Source organism: Prionailurus bengalensis, chromosome D4 (genome assembly GCF_016509475.1).
Source record: "Prionailurus bengalensis isolate Pbe53 chromosome D4, Fcat_Pben_1.1_paternal_pri, whole genome shotgun sequence".
NCBI classification, from domain to species: Eukaryota; Metazoa; Chordata; class Mammalia; order Carnivora; family Felidae; genus Prionailurus; species Prionailurus bengalensis.
This window is the reverse complement of record NC_057359.1, coordinates 12,347,380-12,365,791: the sequence shown is the minus strand read 5'-3', so window position 1 is coordinate 12,365,791 and position 18,412 is coordinate 12,347,380. Positions and strand designations below refer to the sequence as shown.

Here is an 18,412-nt window from a genome sequence, read left to right as displayed (position 1 = left end):
ATGGTTGGGTCCATAAAGAAGCCATGAAGGACAAAGGAGGAGAGGTATGAAGTGCTGCAGGGTCATCAACTCTGAAGGTAGAGGGAGGTGGAAGAATGCAGTGGGAGCCAACAGGTGCTCACTCCCAAAGAAACATCATACAGAGCAAGACCCGACAAAATATAACCAATAGTGCTGTTCCAGAGAAACAGAGAGGAAGTCTAATGAAACATCCTGATCAGAGGTGGAAGCAGGCATTGGTGGTATAGTGGTGAGCATGGTGGCCTTCCTGATGAAAGGTGGAAAGGAAAGAGTGCCAGAGAAAGATACATCTATGGCCAGGACAAACAGGCCATAGAAAGAGGAAGCACTAAAGATGCAGCAACAGAATCAGAATGGGGAGAATCTGCCTTCAGGTTAAGAAAGCTTTCTTCCTTTTCTTCTCGTTCTCTTCCTCCTTTTAAACAAGTCTTGGAAAGACAGGTTAGGACGTTACAGGAGGGTCCTCTGGGTGAGGGGGCCCCCCACTTGACATTCTCTCATTGTGGAGGAAACAATATAGTTTTACCACCTATGTCAATAAAATGTATCAGTATCTTTAAGTGACAGGTATCCTGCTCAGATCCCCATCCCCTCACCACCCTCATCTCCACTGACCCTTGGGTGCTATATTCTTACTCTGAACACCATTATCTCCTGAACCTTTTTTAGAATAAAATGACCTTACCATTTCTTGGTCAGCTGTGTACTCAGTCTTGACCAAGTTCTGGCTGTACTTACTCTTATTTGACTTCACCTTTTTTCTTTAGGATCTTTTATTTTTTATAGCTTAATCTTTCAAGGTCATGTTCAGTTTGAAGACTATCTTCTGGAACATGAGTAACTCTGCCTAATTTAATAGTATACAATAATTTGAAAGCTTAGTCTCAATTCCTTCATCCAGATCATCCATAAAAATGCATAATGTGTTATGTTTCCTGGCCAGATCAGTCACTGTGAACTAACCTTGTGTCCACCATTACAGATAGCTATTAGCCACCTGGCACTCATATAGCAAAGACCATTCTTCCCTAGCATGCCTGTAAGTATGGTCATTTGGGGTACTCCATTTACTCTTAAAAAGGCATTTGAGGCAGCAAGCTTATTTATGTGAATATCACAGTGGATGGAGTGAAAGTAAATATACAGGTAGATTACCGTGATATTTTGTTTCATTACTTTCAATATACATAATGTATAAAATTCTTTAGCTGTTATACGCACTTGACTGAAGACCTGTCGTCCTCTAATAAGATTGTCTTCTGTATACACATGCGGAGTGATGTGAGAGCAAAAGAACAATTTCCACACAGCCAAGTCTACTTTATCAACCCTAGGGATGATGGAGGATAGGCATCCCAGACAGACTCCTTCATCCATTTCCTCACTATTTTAAAAATGACTTCATTGCTATTGGATATTTTCTTCTCCCAGTGATTGTATCACAGACACAAGAGTAATTGGCAAATACAGCTACAACAAACATGTTACTAATTGGATATATTTTTGTTATATATTTGAGAAACATTTACTACTCTTTTTATTTGATAAAATTTTACAAACGAAAAACACTTATAACCAATAGAGGGATGCATCTAAAGGAAAATAGTCATGGGAGGCACAAGGAAGGTTAGGCTATCATATAAATATAAATATTAATATCATTAAAGAGTCTGATCATCACGAAGAAAAATATGGAGACCTGCATGAATAATCACTTTACAAAATAAGCTGACTTTAAACAACATCATAAACTTTAGTAATGTCTAGCATCAAAAACTAAGCAATGCCACATTAAACCTTAGCTATTGATACATATTTAATGCACAAACTTTGATTGGTCCTATCATAGAAAAAATAAATACCATTTTTTTATTCCTCAGTCTGTATTATGTGAGCACACCTGCCACTATTTTATACTTATAATGGCATGGTTAGTTATAAATTTGAGGCCCAGTGTTTTCAATTAAAATTTTTTTTCTTCCTTTACAAAAGTCAAATATGTTCAATGTAGAAGTTAAACATAATTAAAAGAAAGAAATTAGAACTAAACTCTTCTGACTTAACCCAGAAACAAAAGAAGATCATAGCTACTTCACTGCAAAAGGCAATATAAAGTGAAGGTGTAGTTTTAGAGAACACAGGGTTCTTTCCTCTAAAAAGAGACAACACAAAAACTGCTTGAAAATCTGAGTTTCCTGAAAATTAAGACCACAATTTCTCAACTGTTGGTAAAACACGAGATGAGGATGAGTTAAAATATTAACTTCCTAATTTTTAAGTAGACTTGAATTAAATGTTTGCCAAGGTCCTCATCAAAAAGATTACTTGGTCATAAATAAATACTATTAGGATGGGACAGGATCAATGAGAGAGAATCATATCATCTCGAATACATAAATAGTAAAATTTGAGAGCCCAAGAGCTATATACGTTAGTGAAAGTCCTCCAGAGAAATAGAAACAATAGAAGATAGATAGATAGATAGATAGATAGATAGATACATACATACATACATACATAGAAAGGAAAAATGTCTACTTATCTATCCACCATATCTATCTTCTATTTCTTCTATTTCTATATGTATGGGACAACAGGTGACCCTTGAACAATATGGGTTTGAACTGTGCAGGTCCATTTATACACAGATTTTTAAAAATAAATATAGTGCAGTACTATAAATTCATTTTCTCTTCCTTATGATTTTCTTAATATTTTTTCTCTAGCTTACTTTATTGTAATAATACAGTATATAATACACATAACATACATAATGTGTATCAATCAACTATTTATGTTGTTTATGTTACCAGTAAGGCTTCTGGTCAACAGTAGGCTATTAGCAGTTAAGTTTTTGGTGAGTCAAAAATTATTTGTGGATTTGTGCATCAGTCAAAAATGATTTGTGGTTGGGGGCGGTGTCAGTGCCCCTAACTCCCACATTATTTAAGGGTCAGCTGTGTATATATATAATGAGAGATCCTTCCTTCCTTCCTTCCTTCCTTCCTTCCTTCCTTCCTTTTTTCCTTCCTTCCTTCCTTCCTTCCTTCCTTCCTTCCTTCCTTCCTTCCTTCCTTCCTTCCTCCTTCTCACCTATTAGCAACTATATATTCCCCCCAATAAGTCAAATCTTTTTGTATTCCAATGGGGAGGCTGTGGAATGGAGCTATGTGAACAAATGCCAGCAGATGCTAAAGTTGAAACTGGGGTCTAGGAAATGTGGTCCCTTAATGCTGGCAGAATCCCATGAGACTCAGAACTAGAACCATTTGCCTCAAAGTACAAAATCATGTGTATACATATCTATGCATATACATATATGTGTATACATATAATCTCAGCACAAACGTGTAACACACAATGAGATCTTTCAGGCATTGTTTTAGACTGAGGAAGGCCACCATTTCCTTCTGAACCCAAGTAATAGAGGGCCGTTCCTGTGGTTAGCTAACAGCAGTATTTTGGAACACCCTGACATCAATCAAAAGATAATAGGTACAACCACATGACCCCTTCCCTCTTCTCCAATTTCACCTTCCAACCCTATCTCATTTGCAGATGAATCTAAAACTCTTTTTCATTTTAGTCAATAGTCAATGTAATGAGAAAAACAAGGATATGCAGCAAATGCCCATTATTCTTTTGTCAGTAAATATTGAATTAGAACATTAACAGGACACAAAAGAGAAAATTAAATAGTAGATATATTAAGATTCAAGGCAAAGAAAAGTAGTACTAAAATAAAAGTCATGAAAACACATCATGGAACCTGGAACATTACCTAGTTAAAAATTACACTTCATTCTGGAGTATAAGGCTTATACATGATTTTTCAATGTGGCCAATTCAATGGTACAACTTTGCACACTATATGTTTTTAAAAGAGAAACAGAAAAAGAAAAGGACTATATGCTGAAACGAAATTATGGAAGATCATGGGAGTACAGAATGGAACAAAAATACAAAGAGAGGTTTTTAAAAAAAAAGTGAGAACCAAAGCTAATTTCCTTCAGATGCTTCCTATAGCACTCCCAAGCTGTTCTAGATTCATTTTCTGTCTCAGCTTTTGGTATTTTTTGCAGATCATTCTTTCCCTCCTCTTCTTTTTAAGGGCCCTGGTAGGCATCCCTTCCTGAGAGGCAGAAAACTAAAGGCAAGTCTAGCCTTTGGGGAGTTTCTTGCATGTGAATAATCCCAACTGAACAACAGAGGGCTCTAAATGATGCTGTCCACCTCTGACTGCTAGCCAAGGTACATTTTAATCTGGGATGATACTCAGAGTATTTATCAATCTATACAGTCACTCAGACTGAGCATGTCCTAGAGGCCCCTGGTAAGACAAGTATTAAACTTCCAGAAGGTCCAGGCTGGGCCCAATCAACCATGAAGCACAGGAAGCCCAGTACCTAGAGCCCACAGTACTTTTGGGGACTCACAAAAATGTTGTCATTTATTTTAAAATCAGAATTTTTAAGATGAATCTAGTAACAATGTGAAGGTACTTAGTGCCACTAACTCTACGTTAAACAAGGGTCATATAGTAAATTTTATATTACATATATTTTACCACAATAAAAAATGCAGATGCCATTTTGCAAAACTAACTGTATTAAATGGTAGAAACTCTTAGCTAAGCCAGGAAATGTTGCTGGCCATTTAATATTCATAAACATTTTAGGGTAGAAACTGATGATAGCTATTATACACAAAGTTTTGTTTAAAATAGGGTACAAGAGTACTTCTCAGAAAAAAAAAAGTATTGTACGCTTTAGTTTTGTGTAATAACACCCACTGGTACATTGGTAATAACTTCAAGAGGGTTAACAATAACATGGTCATATAACATGGCCATAAAATACAATAATATAGTCATAAATAGGCATGAAGACAGTATAAGGGGGAAAAGATGCGTAATCTTTACAAAATGCCAATAAGAAATACAGCGTAAGAAATGTATTTCTTTAATAAGCTTTTAAATCCTGTCCCCCACCAAAAGTGAATATGATCCAACTTGGATTATATTTGTCTTTATACCAATGCAGTTATACAATATATATTGTTTAAAATTTTTAATGGAAGAAGGAACCCATGACAGCCAAAGTCCTTAGGGTCCAGGAAACGCAGTCCTGGGTCCTGGGAGTCTAGGGAAAGGGCTGGAGCTACTCACAGGGCAAGGTTGTGGGGAATTCAAGGTGACAGCAAATTTCTAATCAGCACAGAAATGTCAATATTTTAACAATGAGATATCTGTGCCAGTGCATAAAGCCCCAGTGGTAGAACAGGTCAATCCTGCTGTTGTCGGGAATAATGCTAAACAGATGCAGTCTCTTTTTATACCTACTGTGCACCATGGCAGGGATATTCAACATTTTGGGGGTTCAAGATACACATATGCCTGGAAAGATAATTCAATAGGCAGCTCTATTTAGGAAAACAAAATGGTACTTCACACTTGATAATGACCAACTAGATGCACCCAAATGGCAGCTGCATGCCTGGGAGGAGCCGTTAACCTCCAAAGAGCTCCCACTGAGGGTTTGGTCATTTGACTTAGTCATTGGCACTACCTTTCTTTCCTGCTGTCCTGTAGGTTGACTTCCAACACCCATATTTAGAATCTAGCCAACACTCTGGCTTACCATTTTTTCACCCTCTCAAGTCAATGGTTTGGATTCCATTATAGAAACTCAGCCCCATGGCCACATACTGGGCTCTGTCATTCCTGAGAATTGTTCTACATCTTTTGAAGGCTCACAAAAATGTTGCCTTTCCTTTTAAAATCAGCATTTTCAATTTTTTTTTTCAACGTTTATTTATTTTTGGGACAGAGAGAGACAGAGCATGAACAGGGGAGGGGCAGAGAGAGAGGGAGACACAGAATCGGAAACAGGCTCCAGGCTCTGAGCCATCAGCCCAGAGCCCGACGCGGGGCTCGAACTCGCGGACCACAAGATCGTGACCTGGCTGAAGTCGGACGCTCAACCGACTGTGCCACCCAGGCGCCCCTAAAATCAGCATTTTCAAGATAAATCTAATAACAATGTGAAAGTACAATGTGAAATTCCAATAAATTCCAGTATATCCCCCTTTGCTCATTACCTCCAATTCTTCCAGCTCTTTCACTTCTTCACTACTGCCATGATTGGTTTTTGTTCTCAACATTCTCATTCCTTTGACCCTTCAACTTCCTGAGTTTTCTCTCTGCCTGGACTAATTCTTTTCCTTACTCATTCTGAGTGTGTTCAGTAAACTCTCCATCATTATACTTGGCTCACTTGCCCTTTATCCTAAAAGCTCATGTACCCCACAAACAGCCAGTCTTGGACCAATCCTCTAATGTACCTTCTCTGTAAGTTTTCCTCTATTTTGGATCTTTGGAAGAAGGAGGGGGAAGCTTTTAAGAGAAAGTATCTTTCATTGAAATTGGGATGAGCCATAATAGCCATAATGAATACCTAACATAAAAGGTGGAGTTTTGAGGAAGTACCTTCTAATTCTCTTCCATTTTTCCTTAAAAATGATTTCATAGCTTCCTAATATTCTGTGTTAATTTACTCATACCTAGAGCTATAGGATGATAATTTGCTTCACTTTAGAACTCCTATAATGCCATCCCACTTTATGCAAATATCAATTAAACAAATATAAAAAAATGATAATATAAAAATTAAGTCTCAATTCATGCACAAAATTTGAAATATGAATCCAAATATTTTAAGATTTCTTCAGGAATTGCATAATTGCAAAGGCAATAGCCTGAGAATGGTGTACTGTGTTTATGCTAGGTCCACATGGTTTAGACTCTAGCAAGAAAAAATATTCTTTCTTTTGTCAGTATTTTATGAATCATACACTTGTTTATATGCACAGTAACTTCTATGTCAGAGTTCAGTCATTATTTTACTGTTATTTAACCATTTGCTGTCATTACAATTAAAAAAAATTTTTGTATCCTATAACAATGTAACAAGGTAAGCATTCATTAAATGGGGGCGCTGCGAGCAGTGCTAAAAATATGCCTCCACGTCAATTACTTTGGCATGGAACTTAGAAGTGAATGAACAAAATTCTAAATAAAACCATGGAACTGCCATGGCACACTGTTAATGTGGACACAAGCAACGTGAGAAACATTAGAAATAATGCTGAAATATTAAAAGCACAAACATACAACACAATGGCTAAAGATTTATGCACCCTAAGAATACAGGTCACATTCTTAATATTTATGCCTATGGAGAAATTAGTCCTTTGAATTTTGTGAGTTTTTAATTATGTGTCTTGCAACTGCCTTTTGTTTAGAGATGCAGTCAGATCCCATGTATATAAGGAAATGGACCTGAACTGCATTTTTAAATAATATATTTATTGCCTTGTGGTTTTTCTAATCAGAAAAGCCACCATGCTTGTTGCATTGGAAAATTCTAAAATGTGTAAAGATGAAGAAATCACCTAGAATCTCACCATCCAATGTCCAAATTTACTAGCATTTTGACAGTTCCTTCAGGGTTTTTTTTTCCTCGATATTTTTACATAGTGTTTATATGAATACACTATATCCATCTAATAAACTGTAATATGTGTACAATTTTGTATGTTAATGTTTCTCTTAACCTTAAATCAAGTTTTACCAAGACACTAAGAACCATCTATGGACATTATATAGGCTGCAAAATATCTCCTCATATGATTATAACATATTTAATTAGTAATACTCCTAATACTAAAATATTAGGTACTTTCCAAGTTTTGTCATTACAAATAATTCAGTGATGAGTATCCTTGGATATGAGTTTTATCCCTAGTTGAGTTATTTTTATCTGAGGAAGTTTCTTAGAAGGAAAATTATTAGATCAAATAGTATCTTGATATATATTGCCAAATTCTTTTCCAGTAAGATTAAAACAACTTCCTGGCAACAGATAAAAGTATCCATTTTACCCCATCTTCAGCCCATTAAGTATTATTATTTCTAAAAATATTGCCAATTTTATTAGCAAATATTTTTATTCTTTTAATTCAGATCTTTTATTATTTGCAAATAATATATTTACAAATAGCTACATTTATTAGCTAATTGCTTATATTTCCTGCTTTGTAAATTGTCTATATATGTCCGTTAGTCATTCTTCTAGGTTCTCAACATTTTTCCTTCCAATATGTATAAGTTCTTTATGTATTAGGCATTAATCCATAGATATCATATTTTTTTTTATGGTTTGAATGCTCTTTTTTAATGAGAAAAAATAAATAAGAATACGACATATAATAAAGTTAGTATCATGAATCCTGTACTTCCCTAAATTGGCTATATCACTGTTTCAAAAACTTTTGATTATTCTCATCTGTTTATTCTTTCAAAAAATTCTTACAATCTTACAGTTCTAACAGAAAACAAAATCCATTGGGATTTTCAATATAATTAAATGTATGAATTTAATTCATAATCAACTTAGCTTTCCACTCTCCTAAAATGGTTCTTATTCCCTTGTATTCAAGATTTCTGTCTCACTTATCTTTGGATGTATTTTTTTTAAATAAACTTAATGGCTTCAAACAACAATTTATTATTATCTTCTTGGACTCTTTCATGGGCTGCAGTCAGATGGCATCTGGAGCTGCCGTCCAGACTCAATGGGGCTGTATGTCCAATATGGCTTCCTCACTCATCAGTCAAGCTCATCAGCGTTCCTCCTCATGGCCCCTCCTTCCAGCAAAGTACCTCGATTTCTTACATGGTAACACCGAGCTCCAAGAGTTGGAGGCAGTCTTCTTCAGTCTAGTCCAGATCTGGCATAGTGTCACTTGCCATGTTCTATTGATCAAATCTGTTACCTGACAGCTTAGATTTAGAAGGTGGAGTATCATTCACCTTGTCCTGGAGAAGTGGCCTGTGCAAAGTCCACCTTTGGAGACAAACTACCAACCACAGTTTCTTTATTGATCTTTATTTGGTCTAGAATTTTCTTCACAAAAGTATTTGAAATTTGTGTTGCTATAGTAATTTGTACATTTTTTTTCTCATAGTTTACTAAGCAGTTAGGGCTGATATGAAGGAAAGATCTTGTTTTTTGATATACTTATTTTGTATTCAATTGCCTTACTAGATGGTCTTATTTATTCTAATTACTCTTCAGTTTAATATTTTAGTTCTCCTAAGAAGATAATCATACTCTCTGAAAATAAAGATGACTTTTTTCTCTTTTTCAATAAAGACTACCTATTGTACCAGTCAAGACTTTCATAACAAGACTAATAGGAGGCATCCTTGTTTGGTTTCTGTTGTATAATTTTTTAAGTACAAGTATATTGAAGTTATAAACTGGACATATTTTATCAACATACACATCTCCCAGAGCTAAATTAAACTACTTATTTTTATGTGTCAATGCAATACAAATGAATAGAAAGGTAGGTTTTTATTTCACATAAATTGAATTCAGGGAAGGGGCCAATAAAACAAGATGAGGAAGAAAACAACTAATATATTTTGGACACTGCAATATTTTCTTCCTGATATCTATAAACTTCCAAAAAGAAATCATAGCCATAAAACATTCCATTGACTCCCACAAATAGCTAATATCTCTAAATAAATATAAAACATCATAAATTTCTGCAATTTGTCCTTTCTTCCCAAGCTTGACTATTTATACTAGAAATAAAGAATCATTTTAAGTACATAAATAAATAAGTATTAGAATAGGGCTTTTCAGCCATCTTATACTCACAAATGGCTGATAATCATATGGTGGAGCATAGTCTTCAGCATATGTTGTCAATGCACACCTAAGAGGGATAAGTCAATATATGAGAAAAGAACAACCCCAAAAAGAATGATATTTAAGATGTTTAGTGATATCTGCTTTACATGAAATAAAAACATTTCAAGGAGGATTGGTCCTAATAAAAATGTTAAAACCTACAACTGGAGCACCTGGGTGGCTCAGACGGTTGAGCTTCCGACTTTGGCTCAGGTCATGAACTCGCGGTTTGTGGGTTCCAGCCCCACATCAGGCTTTGTGCTGACAGCAGGGAGCTTGCTTGTGAGTCTCTGTCTCCCTCTCTCTCTCTGCCCCTCTTCCGCTTGTGCTCTTTCTCTCTCTGTCTCCCTCTCTCAAAAATAAACATTAAAAAAAAACCCCTACAACTATCCCAGACCTTGTTTATAGCATTATCTACCACTATAGGATGCCCTTCCTTCAATTACTTCCAATTCAGTACCACTTACTACTCTCCTGTACTAATGGTATGCTACCAAGCCCAAGTCCCTGAGCTTAGGTGCATTCCAGACTTTTGGGATTCTCTTTACCATTTGCTTTCTGCGTCTCAAACCCTTTTGACTCTATGCCCCATGGTCGCTGCTAGATGACAGCTGAAGGAGATAATAGAAGACAACCAGGTGGACCGAGATTATATAGCTTCCCTAACCTCCACCCAATTAAACACAGAGCAATGCTGAATAAATATATCCTCCCTTCCCCAAGTCTACAAGCACAGCCAAGCTCCAAGGGGAAACCCTGAGGTGCCCGAAATGAGGACGATGCTCACTAGAATGGCAAGCTGTAAGATGATATGCCAAGACTGGAAGGTAGAGTGTGGGCTGCATATGAAGGGCCGGAGACATGGCTTTGGGGTCACAGAAGGCACAGAAGGCTGTCCTACTCACAGCCAGGAGTCTGTAAAGTCTGTAACCTCAAATAAAAGAAATCAAAGAAATTCCAGCCACCAGTTTAGGGAAACTTGCAAGAAAGCTTCTCTGTTTAGAACTCAGCGTGGGACAAAAATTATTCTCCAATGAGATATAATAAAATAAAATAAAATAAATTAAATAAATAAAGCCCTACTTCTGTTTCTGGCAGTATTATGGGACTAGACAGTCAAAGAAACTCTTCTGAGAATTGCACACCTAAAAATATTGGGCACAAGGAAATTTAAACATTTTAATGCTTGGCTATGCTGGTGAGAAAGAGAATTCAGTAAGTAAAAGAATTCCAAAATAACAAGGAAGTCAAACTCAGAATGGTTATTGGGTACAGGTGCTAATATTTTACTTGGTGATAACCACCAGTTCCTTCAGGGCTTTCATGGTGTGGTTTCCAGAGTAGTAGTATTAGCATTACCCGGAAACCTGCTAGGAATACAAACAAGTGGGTCCCAACCCCAATCTGCTGAGTTAGAAAGCTGGGGGTAGGGCCCTGTGGCCTGTGTTAACAAGCCCTCTAACTGATGTTGACGCACACTCAAGTTTGAATACTGGCAGTTAAAAGAACAAATACTAGAAATGTAATTTTCAAACTAGCAAGTAAATTTTTAAATTTTTATTATTTTTTTAAATCTAAGTTTGTTAACATATAGTGTAGTAATGGTTCCAGGAGTAGAATTTAGTGATTCATCACTTACATATAACACCCGGTGCTCATCCCAACAAGTGCCCTCCTTACTATTATCCACTTTGCCCATCCTCCCACCCAACACTCCTTCATCAACCCTTAGTTTGTTCCCTGTATTTAAGAGTCTCTTATGGTTTGCCTCTTTCTCTATTTTTATCTTATTTTTCCTTCCCTTCCCCTATGTTCATCTGTTTTGTTTTTTAAATTCCACATATGAGTGAAATCATATGCTATTTATCTTTCTCTGACTGACTTATTTCACTTAGCATAATACACTCTAGTTCCATCCATGGTGTTGCAAAAGTCAAGATTTCATTCTTTTTGATCACTGAGTAATATTCATTGTGTATAATAACACATCTTCTATATCCATTTATCAGTCAATGGACATTTGGGCTCTTTCCATACTTTGGCTATTGTTGATAGTGCTGGTATAAACATTGGGGTGCATGTGCCCTTTTGAGTCAGCATTTTTGCATCCTTTGGATAAATACTTAGTAGTGCGATTGCTGGGTTGTAGGGTAGTTCAATTTTTAATTTTTTGAGGAACCTCCATACTGTTGCAAGTAATTTTTTTAAAGACCAAACTAATAAGAAGAATAAAAGGAAGAAATGAAAATCATTTTTGCTTATAAGACAAATTAAAATCATAAAAATAAAATTAAATGCCTTTGCAAATACAATGAAAGTAAAAGGGTTAAACTCATCAGTGAAAATATTTTCTTAGACTTAAACCGAACATCATATTGTATTATATAGTACAACTCTATGCGTCTATACCTAGAATAAATTATTTTCAAAGGAAGTTTGAAAATAAAAGGATATAAAAAGGTATATCCAGAAAATATTAACCAAAAGCAAGTTAGTATTCTTATATTAATATCACATGTAATCGACTTTGAGTCAAAAGTTATTAGTAATAAAGATCATTATGTATTGATTAAAGGAACAAACACCAGGAAGATCCTAGGTCAAGAAACCTAACAACACAGAATGTGTAAGTCAAAAAATGACAGAATCACAAAGATAAAATGACCAATCCACAGTCAGGACAAGATTGTTACACTTTCCTAGATCCTTTGTTTCCTTAAACCCAAATATCTACATATATCCTCCAAAATCTGGTGATAACCACCAGTTTCTTCAGGGCTTTCATGGTGTGGTCTCCAGAGTAGTAGTATTTGCATTACCCGGAAACCTGCTAGGAATACAAACAAGTGTGTCCCAACCCCGATCTGCAAAAGCAAATAAAATCACACAATCACACATGCCTAGTGCATAACAGTGGCTAGAGAAAACTACAAACTTCAGCGCATGTGTATGTGGGAGAAAAATCCAAAATCAGTAGAGCCATATCCAAAGCCCATACTGGAGCAAAATCAGGTGGGTATTACATGGAAGAGAGGAGAGAGTGGCAAGCCCCTAATGGGGATGGAACACAGAAGACATCACCCCCAGAAAAGAAAGCATCTTTCACTGATGGGAAATACTGAGAACAAGTCTGTGACTAGAGGATCTGAAGATTGGCTTTCCAAGAAAGAGGCTTGGAAAGTATTTAAGACCACAGTGGCAGTCTTGGGAAGGACCTGCCTCTGGGAAATTGCGAAGCAACTAGCAAGGTAAAGAAAAACAAGAATTCAAGCTCAGAAATGAAAGGTCCTAGAATCACCACTTTCAAAAAAGATGGCTTCAATAAAATATAGATCACTTCACTATTCCAACAGTAGAGGGCACTCTTGAACTAAGAGATTAATAAAACTGCCCAGACTTCTCACTCCTCCTTAGAATTACCCGATTGCTGCTCTTCCAGGAAAATTCAACATATGATAAACAGAGTAGTGCAACATCACTATGAGAAGAAAACAGTAAATCAAAATAAAGACTAAGCCGATGAAAACCTTTTCTATAAACATTCCCAAATAGGCACAAATTCTGGATTCTATTCTATGAATTGGAGATTCTAGAAAACGCAGTAAAGCAAGGAAAAGAAGTGTGAGTATAATAACTGGAATAAAAGAAACAAAATTCTTATTTTCCACATATAAGATTATCTACATTTTAAAAATCCAAGAGAATCTACAAATCATAACAACAGGCAAGTTTCAGGGAGGTTGTTGGATACAAGATCAATATACAAAAATAGCATACCCATACACCAACAACAAGAAATTAGAAAGCATAATTAAAGTCGAAATATCTCATTTATAACTGCAATAAAATCTCTAATTTTCCTATAGGAATGCATCTAACAGATTTAAAAGACATTTATGACAAAAATTTTTAAATCTGCTGCAGGACATAAAACAACCCCTTTATTTATAGGTGACTATTCAATATATGTTACATATACATATGTGTGTATGTATAATTTATAAAAGGTTTACAATCTGACATTTTATATATAATTCTTGATTAAATTATGATTTGAATTTTCTATCACTCAAAAGACACCATAAACAGTGTTACAAGAGAATTCATAGACAAGAAGATATTTATTGAAAAATTAACTCAAATAATATCAATATCCAGAATAAATAAAAAAATCTTAGCAATCAATAAAAGACAGTATCCTATAGAAAAATGGACTAAGACTATAAATTCTTCACAGTAGAAGAAAACAAAATGGCTATTAATATTTGAAAACAAGTTCAGGCTTAATATTCAGTCTTAAATTCAGCAGTGAAATGCAAAGTAAAACAGTAAGTTACCATTTAATATCCATTTGGTAAAAATTAAAAATCTGTACACTGTAAGGATATGAAAGTATGAGCATGTTCATACATTACTAGTGGCAATCTTACAGAAATGAAGGTGCATATATCTTAACTAGCAATTATATTTCTAAGTATTAAGAAATCCTTGCACATATACTCAAGAAGACATACATAATATTCAATGCAGCCTTATTTGTAACAGTGTAAAACTGGAAGCTAATGTCCATCAATATGGTGAATATATTGTGAATATATGGTGAATCTATAAGTCATGATAAATGGTATTTTTTAAAACAATAAGAATTTTCACCATCAATATGGTGAATATATTGTGAATATATGGTGAATCTATAAGTCATGATAAATGGTCTTTTTTAAAAAAATAAGAAGCAAACATGGCAAAGATATCAACTTACATTATAACTAGGAAATAAGTAGATGGATGTCTGAACAGTATTTAAATGGAAATATTACATAATCTTAAAATGTTTAAGTGTTAATAGATGATGGTGAACTTATTTCTCTACCCCATCCTCATCCAAAGTTACAACTCAAATGATACAATAATCAGTCAAATAGAGTGATGCTTTGGGCAGGCCAACCTCGCAAAGCAGCTTTGCGCATCTCTCAACCCACTTAAAGCACTTAATGGGCAGAAACCCATTCCACCAAGCTCAGGTCCTTCTCTCTTTCTTTATTATCACCTCCCAGCACAGAGTCTGATACAAGGTAGGCACTGAGAAATATGAATTAAATGAATAAAGCAATTAAAATAAAATTAGAATATAAAAAGATAGAGATTTACTACAAAACTCAAAGTAAATAAAGGTGGAGGGTTAAAATATTCAGTTATCTTTTTGAAAATGCAATGTGGCTCAACAAAATGGAAACTTTTATAATAGTGAATGATGAATTTCAGTCAGTCAGCTATAAACTCTTTGTGATCACTCACCTCCCCCAAGCATTTCAACCTGAAAAACAGGGCAACAATCTTGAAGTGATATATTTTGTCCAATTTGAAACAAGATGGTCTTTTGAAAATAAAACCATAGATCTTCCTCTTCGGTATCAGCTGAAGGCTATAGCCAAATAAATAATATAATGAAAGAATAAATCCCTTAGAAGAGAAATGGTCTTCAGAGAAACTCAAGAAAGCAAGAGATGAGGAAACTAAGGGAGGCATGTGTTCTAGGCACAAGGAAGAGGTGTCCTGGCTCATAAATAGACCTCTCTGGAAGGTTCTGGGAGCAGAGCTGCAATACATCAATGTCAGTGTTCCAATCTGATTATTACAGCTAACAGTGACTTTAGCTCATTGTCTGGAATCACCTCCAGCCAGCCTTGTGTCACATGTCCCTGCTCTACCACTCCATAACTACCCACAGCTGATAGGTCTAAACATCAGCTCCTAGTTCAGATTCCATCAGGGCTCTGCCATGGGATTTCTTACTAGAGATGAATGGGAAAGAGTCAGTCCCTCTTCTGTGATAAGAACCATGGGATGTAAAGTACCTCCCCTCAGAAGCAGATAAGGAAGCCAACAGGGAGAGAATCCTGGTTCTAATTCCAGTAGTCTTGGAAGCCCAACTCTTCCAAGGACTTTCCCAGAGTTCCATCTGGTAATTCAAACTCCTATAATAAACTCTCCTTTTGACTCAAGGTCATTTTAATTGTGCAATTTTTACTTACAACTGAAAGAGTCCCACTATAATCAGGTAGTCAGGATCTGAGGCCATCGATTATTGTAATCTTATAACTAACTCACACACTCTGAACAACACTCTGATTATACATTGCCTTCCTATCCTTTTTTTTTTTTTTTTTCCAAGAGAATCTTTTTGTTAAGGCTGACATGACTGGTATGCTTGAACATTTTATTTCCCATTATAAATTAACTAATTAGAATAATGGCTTTTCTTGTGAGTTTAATAAGCATAAGTCAGTCTTCATGAGTCAGATAAATTCTGAAGCACAGATAAAATTGTCTTTCTGGAAATGTAAAACTGAAGACCAGATGCTGATAAATTTACCAACATAATGCCATGCTGTAAGAACGTTTGGAAAGTGGACAGCTGGCTTTCACCCGGCACTACCCACAGTTTGCCACACAGGCCCTCTTCAACCTTTAATGGTTGTAAGGTAGAGAACTGCTAAAGGTGTTCTGCAAGATGAAAAAGGAAAAGAAGTCTGATATTGAAGTTTTTATTAAAGCCATGATATTAGTTAAAATGCCTACAACTACACCAACCTCTATGGTAACGTGTAAATCTGACAAGATGAAATACCAAAACCCAGGGAATCACAATTTCTTAAACCTGGAAGAAATTTAAAGGTCAACCACTTCTTTTCTGTTTTGTCTGGAGGACAAGCAGATATTTTACCCAGCTTCCCAGCAACCAGAACAAGGGCATGTGACATCTATCTACTCAGCAAATCAGACAGTCCCACCTAAGAGTCTGAATCTGAGTAAGTGACTCAAAAAAGCAGAGAATTAATTTGGAATTAATCCCATTTCCGGCAGCAGTAGAAGCAGCATCTGTTATTTAGGATGAGGAGAGGCCCATGGCAATGGATTCTACTTGACTCCATGTGGTAGGATGGAAGGGGAGGTTACAACCACTCTGGGAAGTTCTGTCTCATTCTTAACAGAAATCATCATTCTTTTTTAATCTCGGATCTACCTAAGGAATGAAGCCACACAGAGCAAATCTGATAGTTCTTCCACATCTGCTGAATGCTGCCCTCCCCCTTTTTAATCTATCACTTATTTACTCTCTAACTTCCCCAGCTGTGTAATTCTCATCTCAATATGTTCAGTTAATTTTACTTCTTGCGAAAATTTCTCTTGGAGACTTCTGTTCTGCTCTGGTCTCAGGAGATTCTTCGCCCAACCTGTGACACAGCTGGCTCATTGGCGAGCCTTAGTCCTGGGGATAACTGCCTCTGTTCTCATTGAAGGATTTTCTATTTTAGGGGGCCCTTATCTTTTTCTACCTTTGTTTACTCCCTCTTTTTTTAAATCATTAGCATAGAGTGTTATGTTAGTTTCAGGTGTCCAATATAATGATTCAACGATTCCATACATTACTCAGTGCTCATCAAGGTAAGCGTGCTCTTAATCCTGTTTATCTATTTCACTCATCCTCCCACCCACCTCCCCTATGGCAACCACTCATTAGTTCTTTGTATTTAAGAGCTGGGTTTTTTTTGTTAGTCTCTTTTTTCTTTGTTTATTCATTTGTTTTGTTTCTTAAATTCCACCTATGAATGAAATCATACCATATTTGTCCTTCTCTGACTTACTTCACTTAGCATTATACTCTCTAGGTCCATCCTACAAATCAATCTCAAAGAAGCTAGAGGGCAAGAGGTGGAAAGAACAGATTAAATGGCAGACAATTTGAATCTGCTTTTATTCCTGATCCAAGCCAAGCCCTTGCCAAGTTTCCTAGCAGTTTGGAAGCAGTTCTCTCCTTCTGTCAAGAACACAGACTTATAAACCCAGAGATTCTAGTGTCTTCTTGACTATCAAGTGGCCTTGGGGTCTTGAGCAAGCCATTTAAACCCTCTACATCTTATTTACCCCCATTAGTATCTCTTCCATAAATACTTAGAGACTAGACAGATAGATTAATTAATGGAAAATTGGATTCTTTGATTATCTTTGATTATTATTCTTTGAATATCTTTGATTATTCTTTTGATTTCCTTGTTTATACAATTAAGAAAATACAGACTCATATGACCTTGTATAAATGTTAGGAGTGGATAATGCATGTGAAATACTTTGAAGGAAATGGAGCACTCTACACAATTGAGCATGAAAAGCAATGTACTATAGTGGTTAAGGACACAAACTCTGCAGTCAGACCAGATCTGAGTTTTAAAACCCAGCTCTGGTGCTTCCTAGGCTAAGGAAATTTTGGGAAGTTATTTTACCTCTCTGAGCCCCTTTTTTAATGGAGATAGCTGCAGTGTCTATCTCAAATAATGAGAATTAAATGAAATAAGGCATATAAAGCCCTTAGCTCAGTGCCAGACACACAGTATATGCTCATTGACACAAGAAGAAAAAGCAATACTGCAAGGATACTAATTAGAGAGTGGAAGAACATGGTTCTCTTTGCACTTTATTTGAAATATTCAAGCTGCTGAATTGATTGAAAGGGACAAGACTGGAGGCAGAGGAACTAGTTAGGACACTTATATTTGCAACTGAATCTGGGTTACTGACCTCGCTCATGCTCCAGTGTCAACTATCCACCTGCTATCTGGTATTTTCTC

At 35.9% G+C, this 18,412-nt stretch overlaps 1 protein-coding gene across 8 annotated transcripts in view; it reads right to left on the bottom strand.

Annotated features, from left to right (window-relative positions):
* Positions 1-18,412, bottom strand: part of CFAP95 (cilia and flagella associated protein 95) — a 229,014-nt gene that overhangs the window by 106,795 nt on the left and 103,807 nt on the right. For all 8 annotated transcript variants that reach the window (XM_043565854.1, XM_043565853.1, XM_043565850.1 and 5 more), the window contains one exon: positions 9,753-9,810. In XM_043565854.1, coding sequence (XP_043421789.1) covers positions 9,753-9,810 — 58 coding nt within the window. The remainder of the gene's footprint in view (positions 1-9,752; positions 9,811-18,412) is intronic.